Source organism: Cornus florida, unplaced genomic scaffold (assembly GCF_030987335.1).
Source record: "Cornus florida cultivar Cherokee Brave unplaced genomic scaffold, ASM3098733v1 CherokeeBrave_3.0.0_Hap2_Chr05, whole genome shotgun sequence".
In the NCBI taxonomy this organism is placed as follows: Eukaryota; Viridiplantae; Streptophyta; class Magnoliopsida; order Cornales; family Cornaceae; genus Cornus; species Cornus florida.
The window spans coordinates 104979295-104992836 of NW_026775575.1; the positions used below are offsets into that span (position 1 = coordinate 104979295).

Below are 13542 nucleotides of genomic sequence, written 5' to 3' on the forward strand. Positions count from 1 at the left end.
CTTGGAGTCCAAATCAGGAGCTCTTGCCATGAATTTAGAATTTAGGATTTGTTACAACATCAAAGAAAATCACAAACTCTTGAATGTTTGATTTTGTGAAGAATTGGGAAGATTTTGTTTGATTTTAGGGGAATTAAGTTTAGGTAGATTGGTAATTTAATGCTAAAAGGGCAGTTCTGGTATAAAAAATGAGTAACGCTCTGCAGGGAATTCCCAAGTCACTATATTATAATTAGGTTACAAAAGTCCATTCTAGAGCAAGAAATACCTTATTAGTGTAAAATGCGTTCCAAACTCCACCTATCTGTAATTTTCCAATAAAAAAAAAAAAAAAAAAATCTAAACTCATTTAACATTGATTTCGTCTATATGATTGAATCGAATCCCAAACTAAACCTCCGTTTCAAGCCCTAGCTAAGGGCAAGTCTATCGCCATGATTAGTTTATGACGGTAACATAAGCCTGAAAACTATACTTAATTTTAAAACATTTTCCAACGCTTGAAAGTGTTTTGTCTTTGTTAAACTACAAAGGTTATGTATGGTAATGAATGATGCATAAGCATCTACAATCACATGTGTATATTTTTTTCCCTTGCAAAATGGAAGAATTTGTGTTTACATGCAAAAACTCCTAGTATTAGATGATTCATGAGAGACATAGCCATTGTGGTGAAATTACTGATATAACACATTACTTTTTATATGCAAAAGCTCCTAGCATTACATAATTTAGAAAGGACATAGCAATTGTGGTGAAATTGTTGGGATTTATATGCCCTATTATAGTAAATTCCTGTAACACCCCCACATTTTCCACGCATAAGTTGATCAGGCTTATACACGAAAAACGAGGGATATCAAAAACAATTGGCAATATACAAGCATGGAATACAAAATGATGGAAATAAAAGAATTTAGACAGGAAAGAAACATTGAATGATACAACATCCATCCATCCTTTATTTAATACAGTACTTCATTACAACTTGAAAATCCTACGTCAGGGATCCCTAAATATAACCCTGAGAGTTCAACGTCAAAAGTAAATAAAAACTGAAACTGAAGTAGTACATAAAACTTCTACCCTGCACTGGATCGTAAGAGTAGATGAGTTCGGATGATGGTCCCACACTGCTAACCTCAGCCTTGAAACGGATACTGACCGTATCCTGAAATAACAACAATGGTGGGTCAACCCCACGAGCAAGTCCTCTCTACTATGACCCAAATCAGAGAATCAAATAAATTAATCATTATGAATCGGGTGAGTACTATATCCGTATACATCCTACGGGAACTATCCGATGTATAACATGACCTCAACCAGAATAGACGGTGATCACTTAGACTCACACTAGGTGGTTAAGTGTCGCCTTTCCCTACCCGGGAAATCAGCTATTATACATGGTGCACGGTACTGACAACACAGACTATAACGAACTACACAGTGATAACACCTCGCAAAGTACTGATGAATATACTGAGCATATAAATTAGGCAACACATGCCAACAATATTAATAAATATACCGATAATGTCAATTTAGGCAACACATGCCAATAATATGAATAAATATACCGAGTATGTCAGTTAGGCAACACATGCCAATAATATTAAACCACATACCCCGACAGCCACACATCTGTCTATCGCAACGAATGCATAAGGTATAAATGAGTCTAAACTTATTAGCCAGCTCATATGGTTCTATATGGCAACACATCCATATAATATAAATGCGACATAATTAAACAGTCCATTTATTTCCTGAAATGCACACAGCATAATAATCATGGTTTATATATCAATTAACAGTATAAACATCCTATAAGATATCATGGATAATTTATCTGACTAAAACCATGGCCTTATTTAATTTAACAGTAATGTTTGATACCATTAAATACGATCATAACACTATTTATATTTAAAAATGTCGTTAAATAAATCACATTAGTATCCGTACTGCGAACGAGCCAATAAATGCTTAGAAAAGATTAATCGGCCATAAGAATAAGTAACGGGTGTTAAAATAATAATTTCGTGGCCCGTTAAACCCGTAATTACCAACACAGTACCTAAAAATCCAAGTTTAAGGTTCTGGAATTTACAAAACAGTCCCTAGGGGTATTCTGGTAATTTCCAGCAGCTGTAGGGACCCCACACGCGCCCTCACGCGCCTCCCAGAGCCTCCCCACGCGCAGCCCAACCTTCCCCACTCTCCCACGCGCCTCCACGCGCGTCTGGCATCAGCCACGCGCTCCCACGCGCGTCTGGAGAGTCCCACGCGCGTGCACGCGCTGCCACGCGCGCACTAGGGGTGCCTTGCTGACGCGGCGTGTGCTGGTTGGTCGGTTGCATCAGATTTCCTACGTGCGCGCCACACCGGATCAATCCACCTACATCTCCTCCATCCAACGTCCACGGATCCGGGTGTACCGCGGTATCATGGACCGCGATGCACCGGATCAATCAGACTCCACTAATGGCCAGGATGCGCGCGTACACCCTCCTATGGTGCGCCGCGTCGCACCGGATCACTCCGGTCGTCTCCCCCACTGCCGGCGACCGGAAAACTCGCAGGAAGGTCGCCGGAAATTGCAGAAAATGCCCGAAAAAATCTAGAAAATTCTAGAAAAATCCCTAAAGTCTTATTTAATTATTTTTAGCCATTATTAATTTCATAGGACATTAAATAAATATATACCATCCTATATAATTAAAATTCCATTAATTTAATAAAATAAAATTAATAATTTATTAACCTCCAAACCTTGGCTCTATGCATAAAAATAAGCTAAACAATTAATTTATTAATTCAAAGGGGAAAAGTAGATAATAACTTGCCTTTTTGGATTTAAAATAAATCCGCCGGTCTGCGCGTAGTCGGGTAAAATTGCCTACACCAGTCCAAGCTTCTTTCTCTTTCTCTTTTCCTTTCACTCTTATAAAATAGCTCTCTAGAATTTATACTTTGCTTCCAACTCCCTTTATTTTTTTCTAAGGCAAGCTAGTTAATTTATACACAAAATATATAATATAAATATTACAAATATCTAATTTATAATAACTTCTCACCCATTTCTCATATTCCTACCTATATGGCTTTAAGACAATGCTATCTTTAATCAAGATATTTGATCCACCATTCTACCATAGTAAATGAAATTCTATCCTAGTATTTAATTTTCCATCATCACATTGATTTATTATAACTATTATTATTATTATTACTAATATTATTATTAATAAATTTTTTTATTATTATATGATTATTATATTATTATTTTTTATTATTATTATTAAACTAATATAATTATTATTATTACAAAAGAATACATTATAACATCATAATACTATATAACACAAATATAATACTTTAATTAGCTAATAATGATTAATATAAGCATAACCAACAAATAAAATTATTATTAATAATACATGCATAATTAAATGAATAAATTTACTATTTTAACATACACAATTACTTTACATGCACAATTAAATGAACATAATATAATAATGTAGTATGCACAAATAAATAAAATTAATTAACCTAACACAAAATTAATTTAAATACATTCTTTAAAATTACGGGGTATTACAATTCCTGTTTGGATTAAAGTGACATATGTTCCTGACGTATCTGAAATATTAATACTTTATACAATTGGTGAATTCAATATATTATGTTTCAATTCATTATGGAATTGATAGTATCTATTTGATTACAAAAGATATTTATATATGTATGTGATGGCGATCAATACATGAATATAAATAGTAATCATAAATTATTCATAGTCGGTAATTATGGATGGACTCATTATTAACTAAGACTTGAACTGGATCCGGGTTAGGTTGAGATATATTGTGAGAGCCGTCGTATGCAATTGCTTCCTATCACTGTCATGGCATTTGACTCTTAAGTATGAAAAAAGTATAAACTCTTTTATTAATTAATAATTACTTTGATTTGTTCGGCGAATACTTCAGGATCCGTAGACCGACACTTTGGGTAGTTATGTAATTAATAGTTAGAGGGTTATATTTTCAATATTTGCATCATTGCTACGTGTATTTATTTTGTATTGATTATGGTTGATCACAAAATAAATTCGAAGGCCTTCGTGTGTTTTTAGACAAAATAATTTATTATATATTTATTTATTTAAATTATTATTTTTTTTCAAACAAATGTTTTATTGTGATCGAGCCAGAAATAATCAATGGTACCAAAATAAATATATTAATTAAGTAGTCAGATTGATAACTTTATTTATCCGATAACTAATTATGCATAGAGGGGTCAAAGTGCAATATTGACTTAGAGGTTATTTATTATTTAATTGGAGTTCAATTAATTTATTTTAATGGAGTAGAAATTAATTTATGAATTAATTGAATTGGGTCCATAGATCGGACCAATTATTAATTCATTGTAACCAATAAAATAATAAGCCCAAAGGATTCTCATTCATAGCCTAACTTGATATTAGAATCATATTAGATTTGAGACATGTGAATTAGAGATTGAGAAGGATTTATTGTTTCCTTTTCCTTATCTTTATGTTGCCTATATATATACATGGTCTATTTATATTTTGGGGGGTGATTTTTAGTAGAAAGAAAAATGAATATATTTTCTCTCTCTAGAAAATTAGGGTTAATGTTCTCATCTAATGGAGGCTCACACGAGCCTAATTTTCCAAGGTCATTCATGGAAGTTTATGAGTGATTCCTAAAGGCAAAACAATTACCAAGAAAATGAAAATCTAAGGAGAAGGCATATTATTAAGGGATTTACAATAAGTGAAAACATTCACTTTAAATGACAGATTTAAAGGTTTACTCAGACCTTTGATGTAAATATTCAATCTGTTAATTGAATGATATACCATATTTTATTTTTGCATAAAACCTGTCTCCATATGATGAATTAAGATCTGTGAATGAAAATTCCTCAAAAAGTTTTTAAAATTAGCACGTTTCCCTACAGAAAATACTAAGAACAAGACTTAATTACTTTTTACATGCCAAAGCTCCTAACAATGATTAGATGACTAGAAAACATAGCAATTGTGGTGAAATTATCGTGGAGAAGACATTAATTTTTCTTCCAAGAACTAGATTCAAATGTAAGGCTAGGAATTCAGAAGAGACATAGTAACTGCTGGTGAAATTATTAGGAACAAAACGTTACTTTTCACAAGCAAAGCTCCTAGATGATTCAAAAAACACATTACAATACTACATTTTGTGCTTGCAAAAACCGTAATATTAGATGATTCAAAAAAGACATAGGAATTGTGGTAAAATTAATGGGGAGAAGATGCGAAAGCTCCTAGTATTAGATGACTTAGACAATACGTAAAATTATTGGGGAACAAGCCAAGGCGAATCCAGAAATTCTTAATGGGGGACTAATATTAAAGAAGAGAGAATTAGAGATCGAAAGATTAAAGAGTTAGAAAATTTTTTAAAAAATAGGGTTAGACTTTAAAGGGAGAAAAGGAGTGAACTCTCTGATTTGTGCAAGATTAGGAATTTAATAGTTCTCTATATTTTGGCTTAGTGATTGTTTAGAGTTTGTTTGGCTTGGGCTTATTTGGTTGGACTTTTGTTTTAAAATTGTGACTTAGCTATTGGGCTTGTTTGGATGGGTTAAAATTGGGAGCTAATATTACTTCTAATTTTTTCTTTTTTAAAACATTAGGCTATATATACCTATACCCAAAAAATATTGAGAGGGGGGGGGGGGGGGCTCAAGCCCACCCAAGCCTCCCCTTGGATCCGCCACTGGGAACAAGAATTCTTTACATGCCAAAGCTCTTAATATTAGGGCTTTGTCTATTTGGATGTAAATTTTCTTTTAAATATATATATTTTTGTGGTGTTTGGTTGTCGTAAAATATTCACTAAGAAAAAAATATTAAAATTAACTTATCAATTTATTTTCGACAAATTATTTTATATGCCCTGCTCGATAGACTCGACCTAAATCTTTGTCAAATACTGAAAAAAAAAAAAAAAAAAATACATCGAAACAAACTGAGACAAGACTTAGCAATTGTAGGGAATTTACTGGAGACAAGATATGGCAATTGCGGTGAAATTACTGGGACGAAAAATTACTTTGAAAAGCAATTGATTTTGCGCGTAATGTCAGTCTTGTGACTTTGTGAATTTGATAAGTTTAATGTAACTTGTAATGATAAGTTTAATGTAGTAATTAGTGGTGACTGGGTCTATCACGACTTCTAGCCAAAACGCGTATGCTATCAACAAAACTCATGTCATTTTCTTAGAAACACATCGATGGAATGGATGTTATCAACTTTACTTGTGAAAATTTTACTTATTAGAATATGACAAATAGAATTAGTATTGACTTCAGATTTCGTGTTTGTCACTTCGTTTGTTTTGACACATACGCACGCATATTTTTACTTATTATATTAAATTTAGTAATTAAAAATGATATGTTCATTTATTATTGATTCATATCACTAATAAGAATAGTGTAGATCTCACTAGTGAGTAGTTAAGTATTATTCTTAAATATTATTTCTAATATTTAGTTGTTTAAAAGTATTTTAAAAATTTTTCAATAAAATGAAAGCAACTGATAAAACCTAAAAATGACTTCTTCCGGGCTGAAACTTATTTAGCAGGCCTATATTTTTCTCTACATATCTACCCACTATATTAAAAATGACTTCTTCTGGGCTGAGACTTAAGTTTTGAACAAAACACGAGAAGTGAGAGAAAAAAAAAATAATCTTTCATGTAAAATGTGTATGCCAAACAGGTCTGTTTTTCAATTCATAAGTGTACGTAAGGTGAGGGTTTTTGAATAAGCAACAATTTCTCCATGGTCTAAGAAGAATATTGTGTCTTCTAATAAGTAAGTATATTTACATGGGAAAATTAAAACACTAAAACGTGTTGAATTTCAAATCCCGTCAAAAAGTGAAACATGGCATTTCTGTCTACTGTTTATATCCCACGCATTTTAGGGGACATACTTTGGTCATCCCACTCATCTTTTTCTAAGAAAAAGTTTTATATCCCCCGCATTTTAGGTCGTCCCATTCATCTTTTTCGAGGAAAAATCTAAGAAGTCTCTTTGGGATGGGGTTTAAGCTTGTACTCTCATTGTGGATTGGGGGACATGAAAAAAAAAAAATAAGTTATTTTCGGAGTTGCTTTTTTATCACACACATGCAAAATTTAACAACTAAATTTAATTCTAAACCAATTTAGGATAGATATACGGACAAATGCTAACAAAATATTCATTTAAAATAGTCTAACTATAGTTTTATCAATGGGGCATCAGAATTTAAATAGTCTAATTATCCAGGGACTTAAGATAAAGAGGAGATTTCTTCGATCTTATATGTAAGAAGGAAATAATTTTTTATTATTTTTTTTTTTTTTTAAATAAAATTTATATATTTTAAACGCAAAGACTTATATATAGATGCGAACCCCACCATAACAAGAAAACCGTGGAGATATGCACCATCCAAGAGTGGCACGCAAGCGACCAAGTTCAAGTTGAGCAAAGTCCCGGGGCCCACACTTGCGCAGTGCCATCGTAGGAGAATATTGAGTAGTATTTGACCAAGGGACAGCAAGGCCTTGACGGTCCAGCCCAAATTGTGCGCAATGCAATAGTTCTCATTACCCACGCACTTCAGCTTCTATATATGTGAAGATTCTTCATGCTTCATTTGCCATCATCTTCACTCATATATTCACTATCATCTCTCTTTATCACTCTCTCTCTCTCTCTAAATATGTTGAGCTTTGTGCGTTCTTGCTTTGATGAGATGACAAAAAGTAGGAAACAAATGCTACCACATTATGTATACAGAGATGAGATGGACAAGAAGTCATCACCAAACAAGCTTAGGAAAACAGTTGACGGCGAAGCAAAACCACTGCTCCGACGAGAAGAAGGCGGGAAGATTAACATTAATGGCCGCGATGAGGAGAAAGGAGGGCTCAGAGTTAAAATTTTGATGACAAAGGAAGAAGCAGCGCGGCTATTATTGAAGTGTAAAGATGGAGGAATGCTTGAATTCAAGGATGTGGCTCATGAGCTAGTACAAATCCCAACTAGTCGGGTCACTGTTGTTTTTGGTAGTGCTAGCAATGATCGTGTGCTTAAGAGTATCCCAGAAGAAGTACTTTAGAATTATAATTTTACCTTTAAATACTATTTGGATTTCATTTGTTAATGTTCTTACAATGAAAACGCAATTTTGATGCTATATATCTTCTTAATTACTAGAAATGTTCTGTTGATCATGTCTAGAATTTCCAAGCGACACTATTCCTTTGTTTGCAATCATGAACGTCTAACAAGAGTTTCTTTTCTCTTATCAGTATTGAATTGTTGAACAGAACTCAAATTGATCAACATGAAAGTGGATTATATATAGCAATATATATATATATATATATATATATGAAACTGTATATTTGTAATGTATTACTCCGTATTACATCTAGTGAAATCATTTGCCTTGTTTTACACCATTTAATTTATCAAGTCACTCTTGACGGTTGCATCGTGTTTGCTTGTATTTATGTATTATGTTGTTCAAGCATTTAGTAACACTATTCTCATAAATGATGCAAGACAGAATTTCAGTAAGGACGAGTCCATTTTTGACTAAAAAGGAGTGTTTGTTTAAGTGAAAACAAACCATTGATCAAAACCATCTAGCTAAATAGTTAGTGAGACTGTGTCGGTTTTTCGGCGGAAAAAGACTCTGAATTTGGGTTTTTCGGTATTATAAAAGGTTTGTTGATTATTTTGAATTTTTTGTGTGCAGCCTAAACAAAATCGGAATGATATAAGATTTTATATTTAGTACTTTTTAGTGATTCAGTTTCTTATTCTATTTTTCAATACTTTTAGAGAAATTTTTAATAATTCAAATCAATTATCAATATTATTTCAGAATTCTCAGATTCAAACTTACCCTTCTTTCTTGTGAACGATTCGTAACAAAACTTTTGTTACGTCAATTAAGGACCTGAATATTCAACCAAAGTTACAATTTATTTAGGACATCTATGTAAGTTTTTGCTTTAATGGTCTTAGTTTAAACTTTAATGAAGTTATTGAAACTGAAATGAGTAGTTCTGAAGGCTTGATTGGAAATCGGTTTTGGTCCAATTATTGTCCACATGTTTTAGTTTAGCTAAAAAGGGAATGTCATATTAAAATTCATCTGAAAATTTGAAGTTGCAGTAATACAGTAATGGCAGAGAGGGATACTATAGTCATCTCTAAGCAGTTGGCATGCATTAATGTTTTTTTGAGCTGAATTGGAAGAGATATATACAGACAAATGGAATATTAAACTTGTGAGAAACAAATTATTGAGGAAGCAAGACACTTTTAGTACTTAAGTACATTTAATCAAAATATAAAGGTTCACTTTTGGTTTCTTTTGCTAAACTTCATAAAACTCTTTTGTCGAAAGAAAAAACAATTCATCAAAACAAAAAGAAAAAAAGCAGCAGCAGGAAACCGCATTCAATTTTCCCTAGTATTGCATCGACTCAGTTAGTATGTTTGATTACGGCGTCAAAAAACACCATAAGTGACAACGATGTTCACTCAAAATGTTGCAAGAAAATAAGAGAGGTCCATGACAGCCGTGGAACATGCATTCAAAGTTCTGTACCTTTTCAATGCCATTTTACATGTGGAACATGTTGGGATTCAATTTGCCACTAAAAAGGATGTCTCTGTTTTTGATTAATTTCTTTGTGGTTTGTCTTCACATCAGTGAAAATTTTGATTTAACATTCACTTGTATGCAGTCAGAAACACAAATGCACATATTCAATTCACTAGATCATAAATTGCTTTATTTATTTTTTTATTTTTTATTTTTTGCAATTTATAATGCATGTATATAGCATTTTTTACAGTATCACCAGAAATTCGACAAGACCATCTTTAATAAGTTTGATTTCTTCAATTTTGTTTACACTTTGATTAGTCTCCAACGCATTAGAAAGCTGCAATGTAATTAACCAATAATAATACCAGACATTTTTTTTAAAATTTCACTCACGTAGTCACAACTACCCATCTAGTTGTTTATCGATTGAATCATCAAATATGGGAAATATACTATTTCCACAGCCTTTTTGGTTGTATGCATAGCCGCCCTTTCCGTTCACACATACAATGTGTCGCATATATGAGTGAAAAAGCTGTGGATATATATTTTCTTTTTCAACCTGTAACTAGTCTCTCCCAAAGTTCTCTGACCGTGATTCCATGGGCGGATATGGTTGATACTGGTATTATGGGGTACTGGCTATGTAGTACTAACAAATGAAAAACACATAGTCAGCATTTCGGGGTATTCAATACTTACCCGCAATGTTATTAACGAAGTGCAAGATTTGAAAACGTTCACAGAGGAATAAGGTGTAACTTTGAATTCACAAATTTGAAGTAAAATTGGAGAGAATTCTGATATATTATTGAAAATTGAATGAATGATTACTCTAATAGCATAAGAAAACTGAAAAATATAAAGAAATTAGGAAGGAAACGGTTCAAAATGTACTATGTATTTATAATAAATAAACTATAATAGCATAAGGAAAGCTAAAACCATAAGCTCCAAAATTTCTACAAAATTAAAGTAAGAAACCTAAATCATAGAATTTGGCTGAAAGCATCTTACACCGGCACCGAAGTTAGTGAGTTTTTTCAGTTAACCTGTTTCGAATCATACTAGCGTTTTGTCCTATCAAAACGAGCTCATCAAAAATATTCCGAAAAATTCTATCACCCCGTCCATTTGGCCTTTTGATGCTCCAAACAGGCTCCAAAATTATCCGCAATCTATTCCACAACAGATGTATTGATATTCTAAGGTTTCGAACAACACAAAATTATGAGTGGCAGAGGATATGCAGGCTGTAAATAAGTGACAAGAGGAAAGCAAAAATCCTTATATTGGCAGAGAAAACCCCCTCTACCACATAACCACATTGTCATTAATTGACCACAGAACCACATTGTCATTAATTACTAAGTTATTGTGAAATTTGCGAGGACCATAACATGACCTACCAAATAATATTATGTTACAAATGGCAAACACGTAGATGTTTAAAATTTCTCACATTGCAAAAACTAGTGGAAAGTGCACCTATCCATCTGTCTTCCCAACTAGCTGCTGCTTAACCCATTATATGCTGACATATGCGTGTGCACATAATTGGAGAAAGTCCTCAATATCCGGGACATATATGTTGCTACATGTTGCTCTCCTAAATAATGTTCTATATCATGGATGAGAAAGTCTAATATTTCGAGTGAGAAAAAGGGGAGTGAAAGATGTAGTATAACACTTGTGCATCACTCACATGTGTGATGGCGCACATGTGAGTGATGTGAATCATTAGATGCAATTACACATGAGTGATGAAAATCGTTGGATGCTGTACAACACTTCAAGAATCTCAAGAAGAAAAAGAAAAATATTTAGAACAAAGATCGGTTTCAAAACACCTACCTACCATGAAAAGGAAATCCAAATTATAAATTGAGTCATCAACCACATCAAAATAATCAAGAAAGGGAAAAAGAAGATTTTAGCTTGAAGAACATTTTCATCCCAATCACTTCAGGGCTTCTCAGTTAATACATAAAAATAATTACAAAATTGGGTTATAACCCATAAAAATAAAGTAAAAATAAAAAAGGGGAAAAAACTCAGTACAGTAGAAGAAAAAGAAGAAGACTGTAAGTAATTAAATGACTCATTTGACCATCTCAAGCACTTCAGGGCTCTCCATGATACTCTCTAGAGAGGGCTTCCACCCTGCTGCAACTCTATGCTCTCTTCCTCTCTCAATCTCTCCCAACACATCTTCCAACCTCATCTTCTCTCCTTTGTTCTTCAGCTGAAACAGTAGCAATTCCAACTCTTCCTTTGTCAACACTACTTTGATCCTCATACCACCATTTTCCTTAACAAAACCACCTCTTTTTACTTCTTCTTGCTCTCTCTCTACTTCTTCGCTATGTCTGAATGTCTCTATGCAATTTCCCATGACTTTGGAGTACCTGAAAACCACCTTTTCTACCAGAAAACCACTCAGAATGCGATTTGGACCCTCTGAAAACTGGCTTTTGGGGATCTAGAACCCAACCTAATAATTCAGTGGTTGTTAAAGGTATCAACTAGTGCATGTGAGGGTGGGGACTATTAATATTTATAGGTGTTGAAGTACTTCTAATCATAGTAGTATTTAATTGTACGACTGTTTCTTCACGAGAATTGATTTTTTCTTCTTTTTTTTTCTTTGCCCTAAGCGACAAATATTAATCACCGTGCATAGAGGGTGTCCAAGTACCTTATAACCATGTTATTACGCCATGCTCATGTCATTTTAGCTTCGTTACTTAATCAGAAATAGGTCTAGGTTTAATATTAGTCCTCTGCTCAGCTTCAAACAGGCAAAACACAACTTATTACATCAACCGTCCATGAAATTTGTAATAATTAGAACAATCTTTCTTTTGTTTGAAAAAAATACATTTTCTTTCATGTCATTTTATATTATTTTCCCTTGCGTCATCAGACTACTTTTAAAAATAAAAATTATAATACAATTGGTATTATTATTTGCAAACAAAAATGAATACATATATATTTTTAGTGACTATATATATATATATATTTAAAATTTATGGCATCCCTGTTATTAGTAGGATAAATTACACAGTTTCCCTTATGGTTTGTTATAATTACAAAAAAAAAAATTTATAGTTTGGGATTTTATTCGGGCCTATCCTAAAAATGAAAATATCCTACATGACCTCCCTTCTGTTATAATCAACACAGATTGAGCTAATGTTAGGTACAAAATTTAATAAAATCCCTAAAATACCATTGTTTGCGTAAAATAATTTCATTTTTTAAAGCAGGTTTGAATAAATTTTCAAACTATCGAGAAGGTTCCTATAATTATGACAAATTTTACAAGAAATCCGTATAATTTGTCCTAAAAACATTGGCCGCATCAAAATTTTGTTCAAAATGATCTTAAAGTCATAAAATAAATAAATAAATAAGTCTTAAAATCACCAAATCTATTGTTCTTAGTCCCCGACACAATCACGGGCACAAAGCTATGCTGAGGTTGAGGGTAGCCCCACCACCAACCAATATCTAATAATTTGCACGATGGATACGTATCCTATTCTTTTATTTATTTATTTATTTTGGATAAGTAATTCCGTTATTTATTTTATTTATGGAAGCAATGTCGTTTTCCTCGTATTATTGAGAAGAGTATATTTATGCATGTCATATAAATGCTCAATAAGTCAGTTATATTGTGAAGGCCTATAAATTAGAATAGTCACCGACAAATGTGCTATTATCTTATTTTTATATTTTATTAAATATTATAAAAATAAGAAATGTTATGTGTATTAGAAAAGAGAGAAAATGAGAATTCATATGATGGTCAATCGATC

The 13542-nt window shown here is 32.7% G+C and overlaps 1 protein-coding gene across 1 annotated transcript; it reads left to right on the forward strand.

The window, feature by feature from the left end:
• Positions 1–7757: 7757 nt before the first annotated feature.
• On the forward strand, positions 7758–8461 carry LOC132310451 (uncharacterized). The gene has a single exon (XM_059808622.1). It carries the CDS (start codon positions 7808–7810, stop codon positions 8204–8206), a length of 399 nt encoding a protein of 132 aa, XP_059664605.1. The 5' UTR covers positions 7758–7807; the 3' UTR covers positions 8207–8461.
• The last annotated feature ends 5081 nt before the right edge of the window (positions 8462–13542 follow it).